We start from the raw sequence: 21705 nt of genomic DNA, 5'->3' as shown, positions 1-21705 counted from the left end.
TTCCACTCTAGCTCTATTCTTATCAACACCACCCCAGCTCTAGAAGGAGAGGTTTCAAGCTGGCTCTACTAACAACAGAAGTCTTAATAACTTGCTGCTTTTCTAGGCCTAGGAGGATAAAAATACACCTAACAACATTTTTAGAATTTAAAACATAACCAAACTGTACTGCTGTTCGTGGATATGATTATAAGCAGGAAAAATAATTCCAAAAAAACCACATTTTCTCCCAAGAAGAAAAATCTGTTTAACTTCTTTCTTTCTTTATATGCTTCCTAGCTCTCTTTAAAGGCAAATATATATATATATGTTAAAGACACAATCTATCTTTTATTTTCCTCACCAAACAGAAAACTTAAGCCCTGGACACAAAGACATCATCTGCAACTATTTGCAAACTCGCTGGCAGTAAACTGCACTTAGAGTAAAGGTAAAAGCAGGCTCAGTGATGGAATTCATCTTTTTCAACTGCTGGATGACCTTAAGCACAGGCCTTGTAGGACTATCCTCATCCAAATACTGTTTGCTGCATACATCAGCCTGATTCAACCTTTACATACTACTACATCTGATATTCCGCTTCCCTTATATGTCCTGCAGACAAAAGCAGATACTTCATACAACAAGATGACTGTCTTTGTTTATCACACTGCATTTGTTTCTCGCGCTGTTTGAATTCACTGGCTGCTGCAGCAAAAGAATTACAGCTGCCTAAAGTAACTTAAGAGGAAATGTTTGGCTGGTTGGTTTAGCAGCTTAGCATCAGCCACTCCAATGGAGGCATGACACAGCTGTGTTCGCTTTACCTTTTGGTGTATTCTCAGAGTGGTCTCTCTCTGGTCCATCTGGGATGTTCAGCTGTGAGATATCCTCTGCACTCACTCTTAGCCAGGCTTTGTTGGGGCTTTCATGGTCTTTCGAGGAAAAGGAATATTCCAGCTCACAAGGAGTCTCAAAATTGCAATCAAATACTGGAAAAAGAAAGCAGACACAGAACATACCAGGTTTATTCACTTAAGGTTCCTCTGTGCTGGAAGGTAAGTATACATGCATGCATACATAATACAAGTTGCTATACACAACATATATTGATAGCTTGAAATTTACATACTTCTAGATGACAAGACTGCTGAATTTCCTAGCATGACCAGCCTACTTTTTCTTTTCCTGTCAGTACTAAACACAATGCTCAGTAACCAATAGGAACTATTTCTGACCTCAATGCTCCCGAAAAAGCATTTGTAAAAGTAAAACTATATATATACACACATATTCCAGTTCCTCTCTGGAGCTGTATGGGAGCTGTTGATGACAGCCTGAACCTCTGAACCTGAGGCAAGCAATGAGTCAGCCCTGGGAGCACAGGTGAAGGTAATTCAGCTGTGCTACTGGAAGGGGTGGAGCCTGGCTGCACCTCTCATAGACCCCATTGAAGAGCTGACTGCCACTAAGGCAGGATCTGCCTGTGAAGGTTGCTCCTTTGGGGAGTTTTGCTGTGAGCCTTTACATTTATTATTGATTATTTTTCCATCATAATAATCTTACTTAACCAAACATCTGTTTAACCTCTGTTTTCTTATTGATTGTACAAGAGCCTTCTACAATGTCCACTGTAGAAGTGGAACAAATAATCTGAATCTGCATTAGTTAAATTAACTAATATTTTAAAACTTTAATTACACCCTCTATTAAACATCTGATTTCTTTTTTGTGTGCACACATTTTGGTACTTCAGGCTATTCTCCTGGTGACACAACATCTTGTAATCTGGAGGTTAATATCATTGCCCTCAATATAATTTTTTTTCTGCTAATTCATCTTTTTAATAGCAAACTGGAAGGAGCAAAATCTATTTCTCCAGTTTACGTTTGATTTTTTTTTTTTAATCACAAGATGGTTTGAATCAGAAGGGCTGCCCCCTACCAGCTGAAACTACCCAGGGCCCATCCAGCCTGGCCTTGGACACCTCCAGCGATGGGGCACCCACAGCTCTAGGTAACAGTGCCAGGGCCTCAGTGCCCTTTCAGTAAAGAATTTCTTCTTAACATCTAATCTAAATCTCCCCTCTTTTAGTCCGTGTCCTGTGACTTCTTTGCATTGTCATATAGCAAACCTCCCTCCTGTTTATAAGCTTCCCTCAAGAACTTGAAGGCAGCAATGAGGTCTCCCTGAGCCTTCTCTTCTCCAAGCTAAACAAGCCCAGCACCCTTAGATGCTCTTCATAGGAGAGGCACCCCAGCCCTTTGAGCATCTTCATGGCTTTCTCTGGACCTCCTCCAACATCTCCATGTCTTTCTGATGTTGGGGCCCCATCACTGAAAACAATGCTCCCAAAGGGTCTGTAACTCTGATCGAGTGAAGGCACTGGGCAGATGGTACCTTCTCTCCCTCCTTCCCAACTGGAACTCCAGCCCCTGCTCTAAGATGAGCACTCATCATGTTGCCTCCTGGATCCAGTAGGATGAATACCCTTCACCAGTGCAAACAGCTAGAGTAGCCCCCAGCTGTAGGATATATGCATTTTGTCCCCTTTTGCCCTCACACACCCCCTACCATCCCCTACCTGAGGTGCCATGCCCTGAGCAGTCATTACTGCTAGCACTGCCCACTCTGCTCAGCTCTGGGGTAGGGACAGCAGCACCCAGGTGCTCCTCATTGTGCGCAGCTGTTTTGCATTCACACAGCATTTTTACTGCTTTGGAACACCATGGAAACCCTCCAGTGTAAGGAATTCATACACAAGGATCTTGCACATATTTAAATTTGAATGCATGCGTTGCTACTCGCTTTAGGTCTCCATCTTCTCCATATAAATTTCACGATACATGAAGCATACTTCAGTTTAGGCAGCAGGGAGCAGTGGATACATTCATGCTATAGAGTTTGCTACCATAATATTGTACCCAAACTGCAGGTGGCTTTTATCTCTCATCCCCTGGTTGCTCTTTATAAACATAAAATTAACATTTGTTTTAAATCTGAGAAGTATTAAGTCTCTATTAAACTTTGCACTAAAGCCCAAATGGGCAAAAGAGCAATCAAACACTGAGCTACGAGTTACAGAAAACACTGTTTGTAGAGCTGCAGAATTCCTTGGGTTGGAAGGGACCTCTAAGCTCACCTGGTCATTGTGGTCCAGCTGAATGGCCTTTAAAACACATTATTCTTTGATAGAAGAGGAAACTGCTTTGTTTGTACATCTGAAGAGTGCGCTCTATTTAATGAAAACATACTTGCATCTTTCAAAGAACTTGATAGTCCTCCCACTCCCCTCCCTACACCACCAGAATAGCTGCTCTCTTCATAAGCTCTTATTTAAATTAGTCTCGTATCAGACCAAAATTTCAGTTCTATTGTCCTATTCAGTACGAGGAAACGATGACAAAGAAATGCTATCTGATGCAACACAGCAAAGTCTATGCAAATAGAATTCAATCTTCCAAGCCTAACATTAGTCAACTTCCCACCACTAGGCTTTCCATCTCACATAATATCATCCACTGTAGACAGCGTAATATACTTTATATGAAAAAAGCATTATGTGTGATATTTTTCTGTGATCAGCTGCTCTTGGAGTAGTAGCTGCAGTGAGCCCACATAAACCACATCCCTAAATACAGAATCATCACAATGCTTCAGTTCCTTGCACCAATTACCTGTCATTTTTTATGCCTCTGACTAAGAAAGGTCTTTCACCTTCCTTTGTGACTTCTTTCTTAACGGGTTTAAATGCAACACCCAATGCCTGGCTAAACTCACACAGTAGTCATTTATCTCTAGATGCTGAATAGCAGCTTGTGAAATAACACCACATAAAAACAATTCCTGGTCCAAGAATCTTTTCACATTTCCATCCATTTTCACCAGATGCTGGAGAACAGTTTAACTCGCTAAGGTCTATTTTACCATTGTTATACTTTTAAAGAGGAGACATGTGATGCTTATAATCAAATCAAGGTAAACACCTGTTTAAGAAAGGCGGTAGGCATAAATTACTTTAGTTTCTGGTATACAGGAAGATACAGGACACCAATCATAGACTGAAAAGTAAATTAAGCTACAATCCAATTGAAAAGCCAGTGGAATCTGTGCATGCCAGATGATGTTAAGAGTCTTGTGAGCAATTCAATTTATATTAATCAAAGTAGCTATCAGCAATAACTGGGGCACAAACAACTAAAATATCTGGCAACTACATCTGTTTTAATTAAACGGACTGAAGTTTTCTGATAAACAAATGATTTAAAGTAGCAGTATAAGCAATTTTCCAAAATAGAATAATCTGCAGAAAATATCCTTCTATGTTGCTGCAGGTCAAATTATGGATCATTCGCTCTTTGGATGCTCTTAGATCCTTTGTGTAAGCGTGCATCACAGGAGCGTGCCTTATTTAGGATAAAAATCGTTTTAAGGAGAAACATAAAGTGCCTGTACTTCTAAAGAAACTATTCTTTGTTGTTCTTTCTTTGGCTGCTCAATAACAGACTAAATTAACTTGTTTAAAACCAAGTCCTCTTTCAAACACCAAAATATTACCTGCAAGTACTTTCCTCATAGGCTTCTCCTTTCGAGTTTAAGGTCCTTTTCACCCCCAGTCTTCTCAGCCTCACAAATAGCTATTACTCTCAGCTGATCACCCTTTTGAGACAGTGTTTGCTTTCTTACCTCACTGAGACAAAGGAGAGAGCAGAGCCGCTCTGTTCTCAAAAGGACAAGCTCAAAGATGTATATCCTAACTGGCAAGTAATCAGCTTAAACATAGCTAATTATTCCTACACCTACAGACAGAAGTGTGCAATGTGGAGGTCACTTATGCTGATCAAAATGGGACCCAAACTTTTCTCCTGGGCGCACTACATCAAACACCAGCAATCACAGCACCAGCAGTATAGAAATGGATAAAATATTCTTGCAAGGAATGTCTCCTTATACAAATATTGACAGATATTCCTTGTGGAGGAGACATAATTTAAATTGTATAGTAGAGATGCGCTCTGCTGAGTGAGCTTTGAGACCTCCATCAATACTCACTAACCTCTATTATACTCATGTTATGATGACTATAAGCTTTTAATTTATGACAAGGAAATGACAAATTGATTTTCCAGTTATTAATCCTAGGGACAAAGCCAGTTCCTTAAGCCTTTCCCATTCCCTCCGAGTAGAAAAGAGCAAAAGGCATTCAATCTAGCTTTGATTTCCCCATCAAGCCATTTCTATCCACCAATACAGAGGTACAGGTATGATAAGGTGATGCAAAGAAGCTTGCTTTAAATTAACTCCCCCTTGGTAGGGCAGAGCTACAGCTGGATGGGCCACATCTTAGAGAAAATTACAATAATCAACTATTCATTTATTAGTTCAGAGAATCTCAAAATGACAGCATATACTTTATATCCACCCAATTCCTCAGTGTGCATCAGGGACTGAATCACCAATATCTTTGACAGCTGCTTTCTTTGGCGGAAATCAAGGTACAAAGAAGAGGGCCAGGACTCCTTTATCAATCAATTATAAGCACAGTCTTTCAAGACAGCTACAGAGAAAAGAGTAAGGAGGGAGTGTGGGTAGAAGCACAGCCAACAACAGCTCTCATTTTCATTCCTCCCGCAATAAAAGTGACAGCGCTCATCCTCCACATGAGAAATATTTGCCCAGCAAGTCTCCCCTGCATGCAGCAAGGATGATAAGTGAAAGTGCATTTCCAGTGCCAGTCCTGACCCAAAGACCAAAGTACAGGCTAACAGTGATTGTTAGAAAACATGCTCCAGTTGGCACAGAACAGCAGCTGGATGAACTGTCAGATTTTGACAACTCATACAAGGGACCTCTTGCATGAAGTTTGAGAGATCTCTGGAGAAAATGAATATTTGAGAGACAAGGGGAGAAGACATTTGTTGTCTTGCTGCATGTTACCCTATTACTGAAAAAATGTTGAACTGTCATTGCATATTATCTGCAGATGAAAAGGAGTTACAAGGAAAAGAGTAACTAAAAGAAAGAGTTTTTTTCCTTCTTCCTTGTTTAGCAGAGCTTTCAGCTTAGTTAGGCAGATGCTCCTTTGCCTGTGATTTTCCTCCTCATGTATTTCAGCACCATTACACACGGCAAAAGGATGATCTAATCGTTAAACAAGAATTTATACGCATGTATATGGGGTCACAGCATCTGCTATTATATATGAAGCGATTCCATTAATTTAATGTTGATTGAAGTCTTGCTCTATTATATTTATACCACCATTCCCAAAATTACATTAGAATACCTTAAAATTGCAAAATGCTTCTTTTGAAAGTTAGGGTAATGTTTGAATTAAGGTGGTACATCATTTTTGCATTATCGCTAATAACACAGCAATGATTCATTTTTTCCCCGAGACAAGGTATTATTCTGCTTATTCTCCTCCTGACTTTATCTCACCTTCCAAACCAGAACTCAGTGTAACAATTAGTTCACATCCACGCTTCTCGCTATGCCGTGCTGAGACAAGCATGTCAGGTCATGATATGTTTATCGTTCAGAAAATATCCGTATTATTCTGATTGGATGTATAGAACAAGTGGCCATGGGAACATGACTGTAACATGCATTTGTCTTGCTGGTGCCCTCTTTCTCACTGTCTTCCCTCTTGTTTGACGGTAAAATTCATTGAATTTCCTATCAGCGGTGTTCAGCTGGTATTCAACTCACATGAATGAAACAGTGTTTTGAATGCATGCATGAGTACTCAAATTCAGTGAGCTGCACTCAGTGTAACAGAGAAGAAAAATTAATCATCCAACACCTCGGTGAACAGCTGCTGAGCATCATCTAGGCAAACAGAATGACCCCAAATTATCTCACAGTAAAATTAGTCAGATGTGGTTCTTTACCCAAATCCAATTCAGAAAATCGTGATCTCTTCACAGACAAGACTCCATTAGAAAGTGTAAAAACAAAACCAGAAAAATTAAAAACATAAACCCTCACCCCGTCAAATTATTTTTCAGAAGACATAGAGCTGAGTAAAATTATTAATAAGTTTTTAATAGAGGGCATCTTTTAAATGATGCTTTTAGTAGCTATTAAGTCAAAGCTGTGCTGACACAGCCTAAGAGAGGTATTTCTGTCCAAATCTAATTCAAAACAGGCAGGGGAGTTCAGTTGCTACTGCAGGATCTGACGAAGAGATGTTCAAACCACACAACTGCATAAGAAAAGAGTTAAAAAGCTAAAACCACTGCCAGCTTTCCGCATGGGGAAGGGCTGTCCTTAAGCCTGTTATCCTCATGACAACATGCTCCTCTTTCCAAATAGAATTTAGATGGAGCAAACTTTGATTTTTTTTTTCCACTTCATGCATTTGCCACTGTGCTCGCGTCAAGAGCCCTGCACAAAGTCTGGTGCTGCAGGTTAGCTGGGGGTGTGTAGAGGATGGGGCAGAGAAGGGTGTTCTAATGCCATGAAGCCTTCCAGGCTTTAATGGGTACCCACCTCTGGAACCCCTGGTAGAGAAACATAATGGTTTTTATGGAGTGACGGTTTCTTAAGCAATACCCATGCAAAAGAGAAAATTAATATTCAACCAACCAAGACAAGAAATAAAGTATGCGTGCAGTTGATCATGTAAGCTTAAGGACAAAGTTTCATCAGTGCTGCAAATGGGAGATTAATATGCTACAGTGAGTCCGCATATGCAGAATGCATTAAAAGAACAAAACAAACAAGCAAACAAAAAAAGACAACACATGAAGTCCAAATGAGCTGGAAATTTATCCTGAAAGGCAGGAGGAGTCTTTATATTACTGTTTTCTTAAAGTTTTTGCTTTCTGCAAGGTAGGTAGATTACACATCTCTGAGATAGTGGATGATTAATCAGTGCTTGGATAGAGACAAATCTAGAAATGTCAAGACAAGATGGGAAGGAACCTTGTAAATGCTTCACTCAGTGCATTGTGTTGCGCCAGCGATTATCTTCTGGGACTGCTGCACATAGCTTCAGAGATAACATCAAGCACCGCTCCTGTCAGAACTCCTAGTGGCAGTGTCCATCAGAACGTTTAATTCTGAGTGGAAGAAGAGGGACCCTACATTCAATTTACACAGCCTTTCCATCAAAGAAATGTATCCAGTCGTGGAACACGGGACGAAAGTAATTAAGACAACTTACATTTCCCACTTCAGCAGTGTCAGTCACCTAATTAGATGGGTCCCATCAGATGATTAGACAAACAAAGTTTTAATAGATGTTTTACGGAGCACTTGTTTTGTAATCTCTCTCATGCTGGGAACACTGAGGAAAGCTTCTGGCAGAATAAGAAAACACTCTGAGTAAAGGACTGTTGGGTTTTATTTCTGCTAACGGATGGATTGTGTGAATTTGGATTAACCACTTAATCAGAAGGCAGAGCTGGTCCTGGGGGTGGGATGGTATAACATTATCTCTAACATTATCATCTAACTTCCTGTGCAACCTTTGCTGAACTGCTTAGAAGCAGAGCAACTGCTGAAAGGCTCTGCCCACATCCCTCTTGTGCCCATATCAGTTCTGGACAAAAATATCTGGAAAATCTACTAACAGGTGCCTAAAGGCATTCAGAAGACTTGAAGGAAGTTTTATGAATTGCTCTTTTAGGCTCGGATGACGCTGCGCTCCGCATTCACCAATCAGTCTTCCATACACTGCATACCTGAAGTGGCAGTGATACAAGGCATCCCAGTCTAAAACCATGACTCTGAGGGCCACTGCTGCCCTATGTGATATAGAGAAGACTCTGCCAACCTTTGGAAAACTTAAGTTGCAAAGCTAGCAAAAAACCAGATGACTCCTGCGCCTCTTTACAATTCCCAACAACTTTCAAGATACCTCTCCCGAATTAGACCTTCTGATGAAGAAAGCAGCTTACAGACTGGTACTTTCTGTAGTATGAAGCAAACCAGGTAAGGTTTTGGGCACTTTTTAAAATGGATCATAGGGCAGAGTAATCTGCTCATCCAATTCTTTGTGACACATCAACAAATCCCTGCCTTTCCTTGCAAAACAGATGATTAAAATAAGGTAGAAATTTGGTCTCATCCAACCAGATACAAACATAATAAATAATTTCTGCCTAGATGCAATGCATTTATCTCTATGTAATGCTATCAGAATCAATGCTCTTAGGTTTTAAGAACAAAGTCTTCCCTTAGAATGGTTTCTCTTTCTGAAAAATTGAGTTGAGGAAGAAGTAATAAAGAAGAAATTAAAAATCATTCTTTGCAACTTCTAAGAAAGCCAAGTGGAGAAAAAAGATTGCACTACTGTCCCTTCCAAAATGAAATTGGTGTGTCCTCATCGTTCAAGCAGGTACAACAGCTAAGAGCTGATATTGTATGCCAGTGGGAAGAATATATATTGCACACATAAAAGGCTGCAACATAAATTTGAAGAAATATGGGCCTCCTTCATATAGGTAGGTCAAACTTCTCCCTCAAGCAGATAATTACAGACTTGGGGTGAGTAAATCTTATTAGCCTCTCAGCACCTTAACTCCTCTCATAGACTGCTAGTAGATATATAGTAGGCACATACTACTTCAATCGCTGTGGTTTGTCAGGAAATATGTTGTACCAGAAAACAGACTAAAACAGTCTCGCTAATTTTGTAAAGAATGGAAGTTATGAAAGAAGATGGCAAGCAAAACTGAGTTTGGTACGCAGCACCTCTATTTACATCACTGGATTCAAACATAGAAGTCAAATATTACAGTTCAGGACTCTGTTTTGGAAGGAGAACACCAGGCTGGGGCAGCCCAGGACATCAGGCATCTCTGTGGGGATGGCAATGGGTCAAGTCTATTTCAGGATATAGAGCTCCTGGGCTGATGGGCAGGGAGGCAGAAGGGCCCAAGGGAGGCTGATAGGGACATTAAGGCAAATTAGTGCCTCAGGGGCTGACAGTATGGATATTCTATCTTTGGCTTTTGATAGTCTTGCTCTGTGATTATACCCATATCCTTCAGCAGTTAGTTACAGACTCTTGAGAAGAACTCACAAACAGTACTTACTATGTCGTCCTCTATGGGAGAAGAAAGGAGATGTGTCACTCATGATCCAGGTCAAGTTCCAAGAAGAGAGAGCGGGAGGAAGAGAAGGACTGCTTGTTGGGAGATCCAAACCACTCGGACCTGTCATTAGTAAAAAGAAAAAGAAAGACCAACATTATGTATGCGTATGGCAAGTATCAGCTTTATAGACTATGTGCACTGAGCACCAATATTAAACTGTTCAGTCAGTTTGTCCTGACAGATGTATGTCTGTAGAGGGAAACTGGACATAAATTCCTCTATGTAACAGCATTATCATCACCTAGAAAAAGCACCAGCTTCAATCTTACACAGATTCTAAGTTCTCTTTGACCTTTCAGTCCCTCTATTTATTCTTAAAGTTTTGCTAGCATTTTGGGATCCTGCACATGGAAGAGGCAAATGTGTGTGCAGTTTCTGTTCAGTGATTCTATATATCTCAGAAATGGAGAGTGTCTGTACAAAACCCCATTACCTCTGCAAAAACAAGGCAATATTGGAGGTGCAAAAAGAATCTGCACACGGTCAATGAACAGAATTCTATGGGCTTCGACAGCACAGATTTTTCCTGGGAATGTTTAAGTTGGTTTTTCTGAAGATTGTGAAATCTTCAGTACTCTCCTCTCGTTTTTTGAGGACCTCAGGGGAAAGGTAAGATTTCGCTTTGTAGAGGTACCGACAGGCAGAACTTGGGTTGGGGAAGTTTGATGCAATAAAATACATCTCCGGCTTACTGATTTCTCAGAAAGGCCATGAAGGAACTGTAGTTCAGAAAGAAAAAAATAAGAAGTGCATTTCTGATCTGTTCATATTCTTGCCAAGTAAGAATATTACAGATGCTGGCGTGAGTTCCTTTAGGTGCACCGCTACGGTTTGCGATAATAACGCCAAAACAAAATGGTAACCGCTCCCAGAAAAAGTTTGGTAAATCCTTCTGTAGCTAAAGGAATTAACGAGCTTGAGTGATAATTAATTCAGAGTGCTGAAGACTTGTATTCCTCAATAGATAAGTAATAATGGATAATAAAAATCCCTAACATTGAAGTGCATAATAGTAAGCAAGGTAAATGACTGAAGCCTTGGCAAAAGCACTGCTTTAATTTTGCCAAAGCTCTGCTTAGTGCCACTTACTTCTTCCACTGAGGAAAAACATGAAAATACCAAGTGCTGGTTGAGCCCTACCTCATTTTCAGTGTATTCTCATTTATAGGAGCCCTGTCACTGAGTAATGGCAGCAAAAAGAAGAGAAATATAACTACTTTTATACGAGCACTGTAACTCTAGCTCATTGCTTTAAGCAATAATCTTCATGATAAGAACGGATTTCATGCTGTTTTGTAAGTCATTCTGAAGTAGCAAAAAATTAACATCCCTAATGGCTCAGAGAACTCTGGCCTCTGTATTAAGCACAGTAAGTAGATATTGCCTATTATTGACTGAAACTTAGAAGAAAGTATGACAGTTATTTATGAGTACAGGTACCAGCATGGTGTCCTGTCTTCAACTGTGAATAACAAAGTAATAAGTAACTAGGGTATAACCTTTATATTGGATTCTCCTTCCTTAATGTGAAGTCGTAGTTTAGACCTCTTTTAATAGCCCGATATAGGCTGATAGGTGTAGATGTGGCAAATAATGTCAAGTTTCATTACAGCAGATGTAGCTGTTACTAAAACAGATTTTGTCGTACGAATGTGCTTAACTTTGATGCTAATATAAAATAATACATTTTTATAAAGCCATAAAAATTTAGCTCCTGTAATAAGCTGGTTTTAATACCAATAGACATATTATTACACGTGTTTTCCTTGATGTGATATGTCCAACCAGTATCCATACCCTTGTTATATAATATCTCAATCCAATGACTCTCCAAAATTGGGAAAGATTAAAGAACTTCAGAAAACAAGAACTTTGCAGCCTCCTTAGCCCCGCAGGACCCAAAGGAGTATAGATGTCATACAGAGTACTGATAGCGAGATAATTCTTGGGTTCAGAATCCTGTCAATACTTATAACAGACCTATCAGCCTACCCACTCCCAAGGAAAAGCAATCTGAGAGGAGGTCACACAGCTGCATTCCTCTCCCTAATGCAGCAGCCACAGCACTCAGAATTAAATCACCTCTACTATCCTCACCAACCTCACCTGGCATTCAGCACCACAAGGGTCAAGGGATCCCCAGGTCCCCTGGCACTTTCAGAAATATGCCTCTGGCAACTTTAATGCAATACACACCTCATTCTCATTCTTCAGAATTCATTCCTACCTTCAGCCTCAACTATGTTTGTGTTCCCACTGCCACCAATTTATGCAGTACACTGAGATAAAAAACAAAGCTGAGCATCTGAGAAGGTAGCCCTGACACATGAACTTCTCCTCAATCAGCAGCAAGAGGTGCAGAAAAGATAGCATCAAAAATTAAAACTTTTTGTCTCTTTCTTAAATAACAAAACGGATTTAGTACAATTCATTTAAACCTAATAACTCTTTTTTTTCCCCTCATACTTCATAGAATTAATCTGGTAACTTCATCTCAAATGATTTGGCTGGGCTATTGGGCTGAACTTGAAGACAAGAAGATTGTATCAGAAGTTATGAATCCTTCCCAATTAAGTTATCTTCAGGGAAAGATGCTGTGTAAAAGGTTCTGTGTAGCCAAGAGGCTACTCTTCACAGTGAGGAATTATTAGATTGCAGAGTGAGCTATAGGTTAGGAAAAGGAAAGACCTCTCCTCTTCTACCTCCAGGGCGTTTTATGATCAGAAAGGTAATTACAGAAGACCTGTATATCAGCTAAACAAATGCTCCTTGTGCAGCAAGGGTAATGCAAACCTTGACTACACTGTAGTCATCTCAACAGATAAAGGATTATCCCTTCTCCAATACAATTAATATTGAAACCAAGAATGACTTGTTTTTAAATATGCTAACCTCCCATGCTGGCTGTCCGTGCCATGGTGCTCTATCACTTGTCAACAGTAACCCTAACCTTTAAAAAAGAATAAATGGATTAGCAACTAAAAGCTGACAGCCCAATTTTTAGTAGCCAGACATTTGGCAAGTTATAACAGATGTTTCTTTGATATTCTTGCCTAAAGGAATATCCAGGGCCAAATTCTGACCCAGGGCACTCAATCACAGCTAGAAACATGCACCTGAAGAGAGCATTTGACATTTCTGTTTTTAAACTTGTGCAAAGGAGTTACCTCAGGGGGATGTGAAATTCATTCTGCTCACCAACATTTTGTTTAATATAAAAAAAAAAAAGAAAGGTTTCATATGCACTGGAGTCAATCCTCCCGGCCACAGATTTATTAAATAAAATATTTATGTATTATTTTAATGAAAAATATCTCTTTAATAGAATAAGCTTGCATGTTCTCGGAATAAAAAGGAAAAAAAATGGGCATAGAAGAAAAGCTTTTTACCCAGGTCCTTTCTAAATAAACTGGATTTCTTCCTCCATCATCTTTTCTGGATGAAGGCATGCGTATACCCCGTAATTAACATACACAGCTCTCTAATGTTCTGTGTAGTGCAGAAATGGAATGGAATATTTAATCAAAACAGCCGTGCTATCTTCAACTAGAAGGAGCACCTTCATGTTTCAGAATATTTTAGCATATATCTTTTGCTTATTGCTACCTTTGGATACTGCCTCGTGGGTAAGCTTTCTCACAGTGCCGAGCTGCGTTATTCCCAGTTTCTCACAGCTAATCCTCATCAAAGTTACGCTGTGGCAGCAAAGCAGGATGGAAAGCTTTTTTCCAAGAGAAACACTAAGAATACATTGAGAACCAATGCAGGCAACCCAGTATCTTCACGCTTGGTGAGTGCATAGCTGCCTTCGTATCTACATTTGCAGGGGGATATGTTCTTACTACTGTTTATGAATCTGAGGTGACAAACCCATATTTAGCTGTCAACTACATTTCAGAGTTGAGGGGGAGGGAAGCCCCAAGACACCCTCAGAAGAGGCAGCTCTAAAGCCTGTGGGGCCCTGGAGCTAACATCTCCTTCTTGCAAAGGATCCTGGTCATTTCTGCAGCCCTGCCTAAGGCCAGCAGGATTTTCAGGCTCCAAGCAGCATCAAAGCCAACAAGTAACCGAAGGAAGCACTTGGTGAAGGACCCATGGACTCAGCTACGCTCATAAAAGCTACTGTCGAAGTGACACTCAGAGGCAAAAGTCAAACTCTGTCTCCAGTTATGGCAGAGAAGGAGGCAAAGGGCAACCCCTGCAGCTGACTTCTCTGAATGGCCGCTGAGCTTTGCTTACACTAATGGGTGGATGTATGCCAGGGTTTATTTTTACAGACCTCCTCTAAGGTAAGAAAATGTTCGCTGACAGTCTGTCAAGTTTATATTTTTCAGATGGGAAATATATTTAATAATGCATTCTGTTGCAATGATTTTACGTCACGTGGCAAGCCTGATGAGTACAAATAAACCATAGTGTGTGTGTGTCACCAAACGTGTTCTGGAATGCTGTGGAGAAAACAAATCTGCATTCAGCAGGCTGTGCAGCTCTGTGGGGACACTGAGCTCAGTCAGACACACTGCGTGAGGCACCAAAGTGATCAACTGCACTGACAGGCAGAGCTTGATGAGTGAGCTTGGGAAAAGCAAGCGCTTCCTGCACGTGGAACGTGTGTCATGAATAAAACTGTATTTAAAAGCTGCGTTTAAATCATTCTGGCCATGATTTTTCTCTTACTTTTGCCTTTTGTAAGACTCATTTAAAACCTCCTGTTAACTCCTATTAGATTTTCTTTTCACAGCAAACAGCTCGTTTTGATAGAAGAAATAAATGTCTCAAGAGTGACTGAATGAGAAGACAGGTGTCTCGTGGCCTCAACATCTACCAGCCAGGCAGTGCCTTTAACCACCACATCTCATAGACGCTCCTCGATTCCAGCAGAGTCCATACCAAGAGTGGGAGATGCGGTTGGCTCAGCAGATACTGACTGTGGAAGAAGAGGAGCACGAAACACCCCAAATGCAATTCCATAAAGATACCGTGACAGGGAAACAGCATCGAAGTATCGTGTCTCTCTGCTCATGACAGGGAAAAAAAACTGGTTTTCCTGAGAGAATGTAGGTGAAAATAACAATTTGGGATCCTCTGCTGATTTCTGTAAATTCTTCTTAGCACTTTTATGTGTGTCATGAAGTCTAATAAGCTTTTTAGCCTCTGCTCCGAAAGCTACTGGCATGCAGAGATCATCGGAAACAATTACAATGACAAAGCTGATACTCCACACACCTCAACTAATATAGCTTAAAAATATACTGCCATCTAGAGCATATTATTGCATCTCGAGTGCTTTGCAGCTGCTGAAGACCTCCCCACTAACGCACCGCAAAAGGGCAATGAATCACTGATAAGGAGCTCAGGGTCTCGGTTATAGGCCAGACTTGGAATGGCTTAAGGATGTTCCTCATCTGTGAGTGAACAACAAACCTTTTAAAAAGAAAAACACACCAGCATACTGATCTTTCGTTAATAATTACGCACAATTAAGCATCACTGTGGGCAACACAGCATTTTCTCTGCCACTTTCATACTCCAAGGGGAAATGCCCTTTAGCAGCAGAGCTCCACGAACAAAAACATATGCTCTAAACTTTTGGGTGCTGGTACATGGTATCACTTTCTGAGGCTGCTGTATTTAAGCACAGGGTAATATTTGTGCTCATAACCAGTATGCCCGAATTACTGACCAGGTGGGCACTGAAATCCAGAAGCCATTATGTGCAACTGTTTCCTGTGGCAAAGAACGACCTCCAGACATTGCAGGCATCAGGAAAATACAAGTTAAAGCCTGTGGAACTAGTCACCTTGCTGCTGAACTGCAGACGTACTTCATATTGCAAATGTTCTGACTTATTTACTGCACGTACAAAGTGATCTTTCCGCTGTTCTCTTGGGTATTTATCTAGTGTAGCTTGAAAAAAAAACTCCAAAAAGACAACTGAAAAGCAGTATTAACATTTGGTCCACTTGTGTAGACATCTGTAGTCACCGTGAGCTTTCCCAGTGCTTACTGGCCTGGCGCTCCCCAATACCGTGTTGTTCATCCATGGGACACAAGAGCTGTGGCGTACCTGAAACCAGTTATGGTTCTCATCTGCCACAGCCAGGTTCCTGATCCCATGTATTCTCAATGGCCATCTATCCGCATGGCTTGGGTTACTCCTCTATATGCATTTTCCCTTATTCCGTAACCTCTAAAAAGTACAGGAGCCAGGCTTTCAAATGGAAAAAACAGTGGTTGTCTTGACAGAGGTTTAATAATTCATTACACATACTGACTTCAAACCATATAGTGCCCTCACCTCTGATTTATGCATAGCTACTTTCATATTTAACACATACACCCAGCTGGAGACTCTCATCAGATGTGTACACTTCTTCCTGCATCATTTTAAGTAGTCAGATTAAGAGAAAAGAAAAACAAACCCAGCAGCAACCTCCTGCCCTACATACACTTAAAATCCTCTTTCATACTGCACTGAATGTACACTAAAACAGAACATACACACAGAATTACTCTTCAAAGCCACTGTCACCTCAACATGGATGCAATTAAATGCCCCCTTCCAATTCTAATCCATTGACGACCTGAGCACTTAAGAGCTAATCTGGGAGGTGTTTTTATTTCCTTCCAGCTGATTTATTCAGATTTCCTCAGAAATTCACATTGCTGTATCCCATAATACTGTTATGTATACTCATTCATTTTTAGAGCTCTGTGAGAAAAGCTTCCGGGGCATGTGCACACCCTACTTCAAAGAGCACAGTAATGCCACCCCAAAAGCAAGCCAACCTTGTTCCATCTCTGGAACCACTCAGTAACCACAGCTGCAAATACTGGTCACTGAATAATGGCTATTTGGAAGAAAGCAAAAGCAGTGGCATAAGTCAGCATTATTTTTCCCCTGTTGTTATCATTATTACTCCTATTGCTTCAGTGCAAGGCAGTAATTTTTTTTTTCCTGTTACACATGCAATAGATAATGCTGGTAGAAGGTTCAATAATGGTCCCACATTTAAAAACACAAGCCCAGGGGCTGTTTTAGACATTCTCCACCCTTCACAAAGGAAATAAAATACAGGAGCTTCAGATAAGAACTGGAGATTTCTTACACAAAAGAGCCAGAAACACTGAAGTGATGTCTCACATAGAAACTGGGGTCCCACTGCATCACACAGACAGAGGAAACAACTTCAGAAATGTTACTGGAGCACGAGAGGCTTTGCCCAGGTTTAACACACACATAATTCTGAAACCTTGCAGCCCAAAGCTGGTGTTTTTGAAGAAGAAATTTTTTAAAGACTCCTGCTGTATCAAAACAAAGTTAACACCATGGAATTACTTGAATACGTACATACAACAGAGGCAAACCGTGAGTCACTGACAGCAATGAACTTCCTGCCATCTGTATGACTAAAGCCAATGTATTTGCTGCACGAGACATCTCTGTTGAGATGTAGTCTTGTGGAATAGCAACAAGCATGTGGGGTGTTTCTCTAGTAGAGAAAGTACCAGACGTTTGTTATCAGTAGACAAGCTGCATTGTTTCAATGAATAGCAAAAGAGGGCGATGACTATTTCCATCTAAAACCTGGCAGTAACAATAAAAATTAGTTCATATTCCCATTACTGGAAAAGATGCTTATATTGTCTATATTCACTGCAACGTTTAATTTTGCTTGAGGTAAAGGACATCATCTCTGCTTACAAAGCCAAGAAGCACCTGAGAGAGGCATGAGAAACTCCTATGCTTACCCACGTAGACATCTCCAAATTGACTATAAGTTGTAAGAGGGGAAATCACTTGTCATTTTGTTTTTCAGTTCCAAAAAAAATGAGAAGCTACATCTCTAGAGATTACCTGATTTATTTTTTCCCCTTCATTGCAGCACGATTTTGCACTCTACAGCTCTTCTCCAAAGAGCCTAGAAGTTAACTAACCCTTGTCACTCACATAAGAAAGGTAAGTGATGCTGTAAAGCAGCTGATGCAACAACTACCACCATCCCCTACCAGACAACACCAGAACGGTTCAGTTATGCAACATAAACACTGGGGCTCCATCCCAAGTGACAGGGACATTCATAGCAGTCAGGTGAAGTCTCAGGTGATCAGAAAAAGACAGCATCACACCCATTTTTTAAGATGGGTAAAAAGGTGTGCAGAGAATGACCAACCAGTCAACCTCACTTCTTTGCTGAGGAAGATCATGGAGCTACGCTAAGGCATATGGAAGACAGGGAGATGATATAGGATAACCAGCATGGCTTCAGCAAGGGCAGATACTGCCTAACCAACTTGGTTTGATGATGTAACTGTGTCAGTGGACAAGGGAAGAGCCACTTATGTCATCTATCTGGACTTCAGTAAGGCCTTCGACATGGTACCCCACATCTCTCCAAAATGGAAAGATATGGATTTGAAGAGTGAATTGTTTGATAGAATAGGAACTGGTTGCAAGACCTTACCAGAGAGTGGTGGTTAATGGATCAACATCTGGATGGAGATCGGTAACGAGTGGTGATCCTCAGTGTCAGTAATTGGACCGGTGCTCTTTAATCTCTTCATCGATGACAACAACAGTGGGATGAAGTGCACCCTCAGCAAGTCTGTGGATGATACCAAACTGTGCAGTGTGATCGACACACCAGAGGGAAAGGATGCCATCCACAGAGACCTAGACAGGTTGAGCAGTGAGCCCAAGAGAATTTCATGAGGTTCAACAAAGCCAAGTGCAAGGTCTGGCACCTGAGCCATTACAATTCCCTCTATCAGTACAAGCTGCGAGATGAAAGAATAGAGCACAGCCCTTCCAAATAGACCCGGGAGTACCAGTGGATGGTAAGATGGACAGCAAGCTGGACATGAGTCAGCAATGTGCCCTCGCAGCCCAGAAAGCCAACTGTATCCTGGGCCACATCCAAAGAAGCACAGCCAGCAGGTCGAGGGAGGTGATCCCGTCCCTCTGCTCTGCGAGACCTCACCTGAAGGACTATTTCCAGATGTGGAGTCCTCAGCACAGGAAAGACATGGACCTGTTGGAGCATATCCAGATGAGGGCCACAAAAATGATCCCAGGAATGGAACGCCTCCCCTACAAGGATGAGCAGTGAGAGCCGGGGCTGTGCAGCCTGGAGAAGAGAAGGCTCCAAGGAGACCTGAGAGTGGCCTTTCCATATCTAGAAGGGGACTGAAAGAAAGGACAAAAGACCCTCTAGCATGGTCTGTTGTGAGAAAACATAGGGAACACACAGGGAATAGTTTCAAACTAAAAGAGGGGGCATTTAGATTGCACATAAAGAAGTTACTGTTTTTTACAGTAAGGGTGGTAAGGCACTGGTGGTGGAAGCCCACTCATTAGAGACATCCAAGGTCATGCTGAATGGGGTTCTGAGCTACCTGATCTGGCTGTAGTCATCCCTGTTCAGTGCAGGAGAGTTGGACTACATGGCATTTGAAAGGCTCTTCCAACTCTAGCAATTCTATAGTTGTATGATCTTTGCTGGTGCAGGCTGGGCTGCTGCAAAGTCCCAGCTGCCCTTCTATTTGGTTTCTGGTATGCAGAGGACCAACCAAAAGAGCTATCTGTTTTCTCAGCTTTATTTCCCAAGATACCTCTACAGCCAAGGAAAGATGTAGAAAAGCTGGGGAGAAGGGCTGGGTTGAAGAACTGTCTCTTCGCTGAAACATTAGGAGCCCTGTAACAGCTAATAGTGAATGGACGATGAACCACGGAGGAAAAAAAAATAAAAAAATCAATGTGATTTGTTGCAGAATTGTGTACTTTTTGCTTTTGAGTACTAGGAAGCCATAGAATTAAATGACCTGCCCAAATTCACAGTGCAAATCGGTAGCAAAGGTTAGAAAAGAAAACATCACTGTGTCCCTCTTCCCAGAGGTCCCCACTTCTGCCAGTCCAGCCCTGGCTCTGCCAAATGACTTTGCTCTGCCTTCTGAAAGAAAAATTCTGCACATATGGGACAGAGCCAGCACATAGAAAGGATTTCTTCTGCTCAAAACCAAAACAAAATGGAGCATTGGTAGGAATATCCAGAAGGATGGCAGAAAATTTCACGCGTGATTTTTGCTTTTCAATTTCCCCCAAGTTTATGGCTGTCTAAATCCTCACCTGTAAGAAGCAAAACAGCCTCACTTCTTTCCACCCAGATCCTGCACTGTTGAAAAAGAACTTCCTAAAGTGATTACCAAAAAGCCTGTAAGAGAAATGATTACAAATGGCCGAGTTAACTGCTTTGGATGGCCTCATCAGTCATCATAACGCAGTCTCAGCACGAGACTCATCAGGACAGGCAGCTTGTCATGACAGATGACACCTCGTTAAGGAGGCTTCCTCCTGTGGCTTTTACCCAAAAAAAGTCCCCCTGGGATAAGGTGCTTGCAAATAATGGTCCTTAAGCAATAATCAAGGAGGAATCATTGCCAGCTGCCTTCACTGAGCTGATTCAATGTTGGGGCCTTTTTTTTTTTTTAACCTTTATTCTCTGAGTGCAGAATGTTTTATCTGCACACACGTCTTGGAATCAATGTATTTCCAGCAGTTGCTTTAAAGGTGATTTTCGAGCTGCTGAGGAGAGAGGCAAATTAAGAGTGAGAAGGCCAGAAAGGGCTGAGGCAGCAGTGCTCAACTCGTGCTGCTTTTTCACTGCCACCCGCAAACGCTGTACAGCAATTTGCAATCCATACATTGTTCTCCTCATCTGGATAAGGACAAGTGTGCAGATCTACATTACAAACCTGCTGTAGAAACTGATAAGCCGAATGTTCTGAGTCACACAGAACCTTCTGCAACAAGCTCCGCAGCAAAGCCTGGTATAAATAAAAGCCAACAAACGTTGTTCTACAGATAGTGTTTCATGAACTGGAACTAGAGAGAGGTAATTCCATTCCCTGCTCTCCTTGTCTGCAATGGGATCTAAGACAAATTGTGCAGTGCCTCCTTTTGCCTTGTATTTCTTGTTTTCCTACGAGTAAAATGGAACTAAGGGTGCTCAGTGTGCTTGGGAATCCTGGGATAAAAAGAAGTAAATAGGAGCAAGCTTTTCAAAACACCATCTCCCTTCCAGTCTGTTGCCTGCTCCTGAAATGCAGTTTTCACTATGCCAAGGGCAAGAGGATCATTATGAAGAGAAGTTGGCTTCACTGGTCACAGTGAGGAGGTAAACCATTTGCCACAAACACTACGTCTGTGAGATCTGGCACATGGTGGCTGATTTCAAATTGCTCACAGACAGAGCCCAGTTGACGACTACTTTGAAATTACTCACATATTTAGTAGGAACAGATTTCAGCCCTTGGGGTTCTTTGGTTGGTTGGTTTGTGTGGTGCTCCTGCTATGCACCAGTAGGCCTTTCAAAATGCTCGTGGTACTGAATAGGTGATGGATTCAAGCATGTGCCCGAATTTCTATTGTGCAGAAAACTCCAGGATTTCTCTCTCTTTCCTTTCCATGTGTTGGAATGAAAATTAAACTGAGGAATTAAGAACTAAGAAGAATTAAGACTGAGGCTCTGCTAGACCAGGGACAATGCTCCTTACATCTACACCCTTCCTTGATACCATTGGCAGGCAGTTTCAGGATTAAAACCACAAGCCTTCATTTCTT

The 21705-nt window shown here is 41.3% G+C and overlaps 1 protein-coding gene across 3 annotated transcripts in view; it reads right to left on the bottom strand.

The window, feature by feature from the left end:
* ALK (ALK receptor tyrosine kinase) overlaps positions 1-21705 on the bottom strand; it is a 306001-nt gene that overhangs the window by 199261 nt on the left and 85035 nt on the right. For all 3 annotated transcript variants that reach the window (XM_072332050.1, XM_072332047.1, XM_072332048.1), the window contains exons 2-3: positions 10026-10145; positions 807-971 (exon numbers count right to left, since the gene is read on the bottom strand). In XM_072332050.1, coding sequence (XP_072188151.1) covers positions 807-971; positions 10026-10068 — 208 coding nt within the window. In that variant the 5' untranslated portion in view covers positions 10069-10145. The remainder of the gene's footprint in view (positions 1-806; positions 972-10025; positions 10146-21705) is intronic.

The sequence above is a fragment of the Excalfactoria chinensis genome, chromosome 3, assembly GCF_039878825.1.
Source record: "Excalfactoria chinensis isolate bCotChi1 chromosome 3, bCotChi1.hap2, whole genome shotgun sequence".
Lineage (NCBI taxonomy): Eukaryota > Metazoa > Chordata > Aves > Galliformes > Phasianidae > Excalfactoria > Excalfactoria chinensis.
This window is presented reverse-complemented; position numbering and strand designations above follow the sequence as displayed.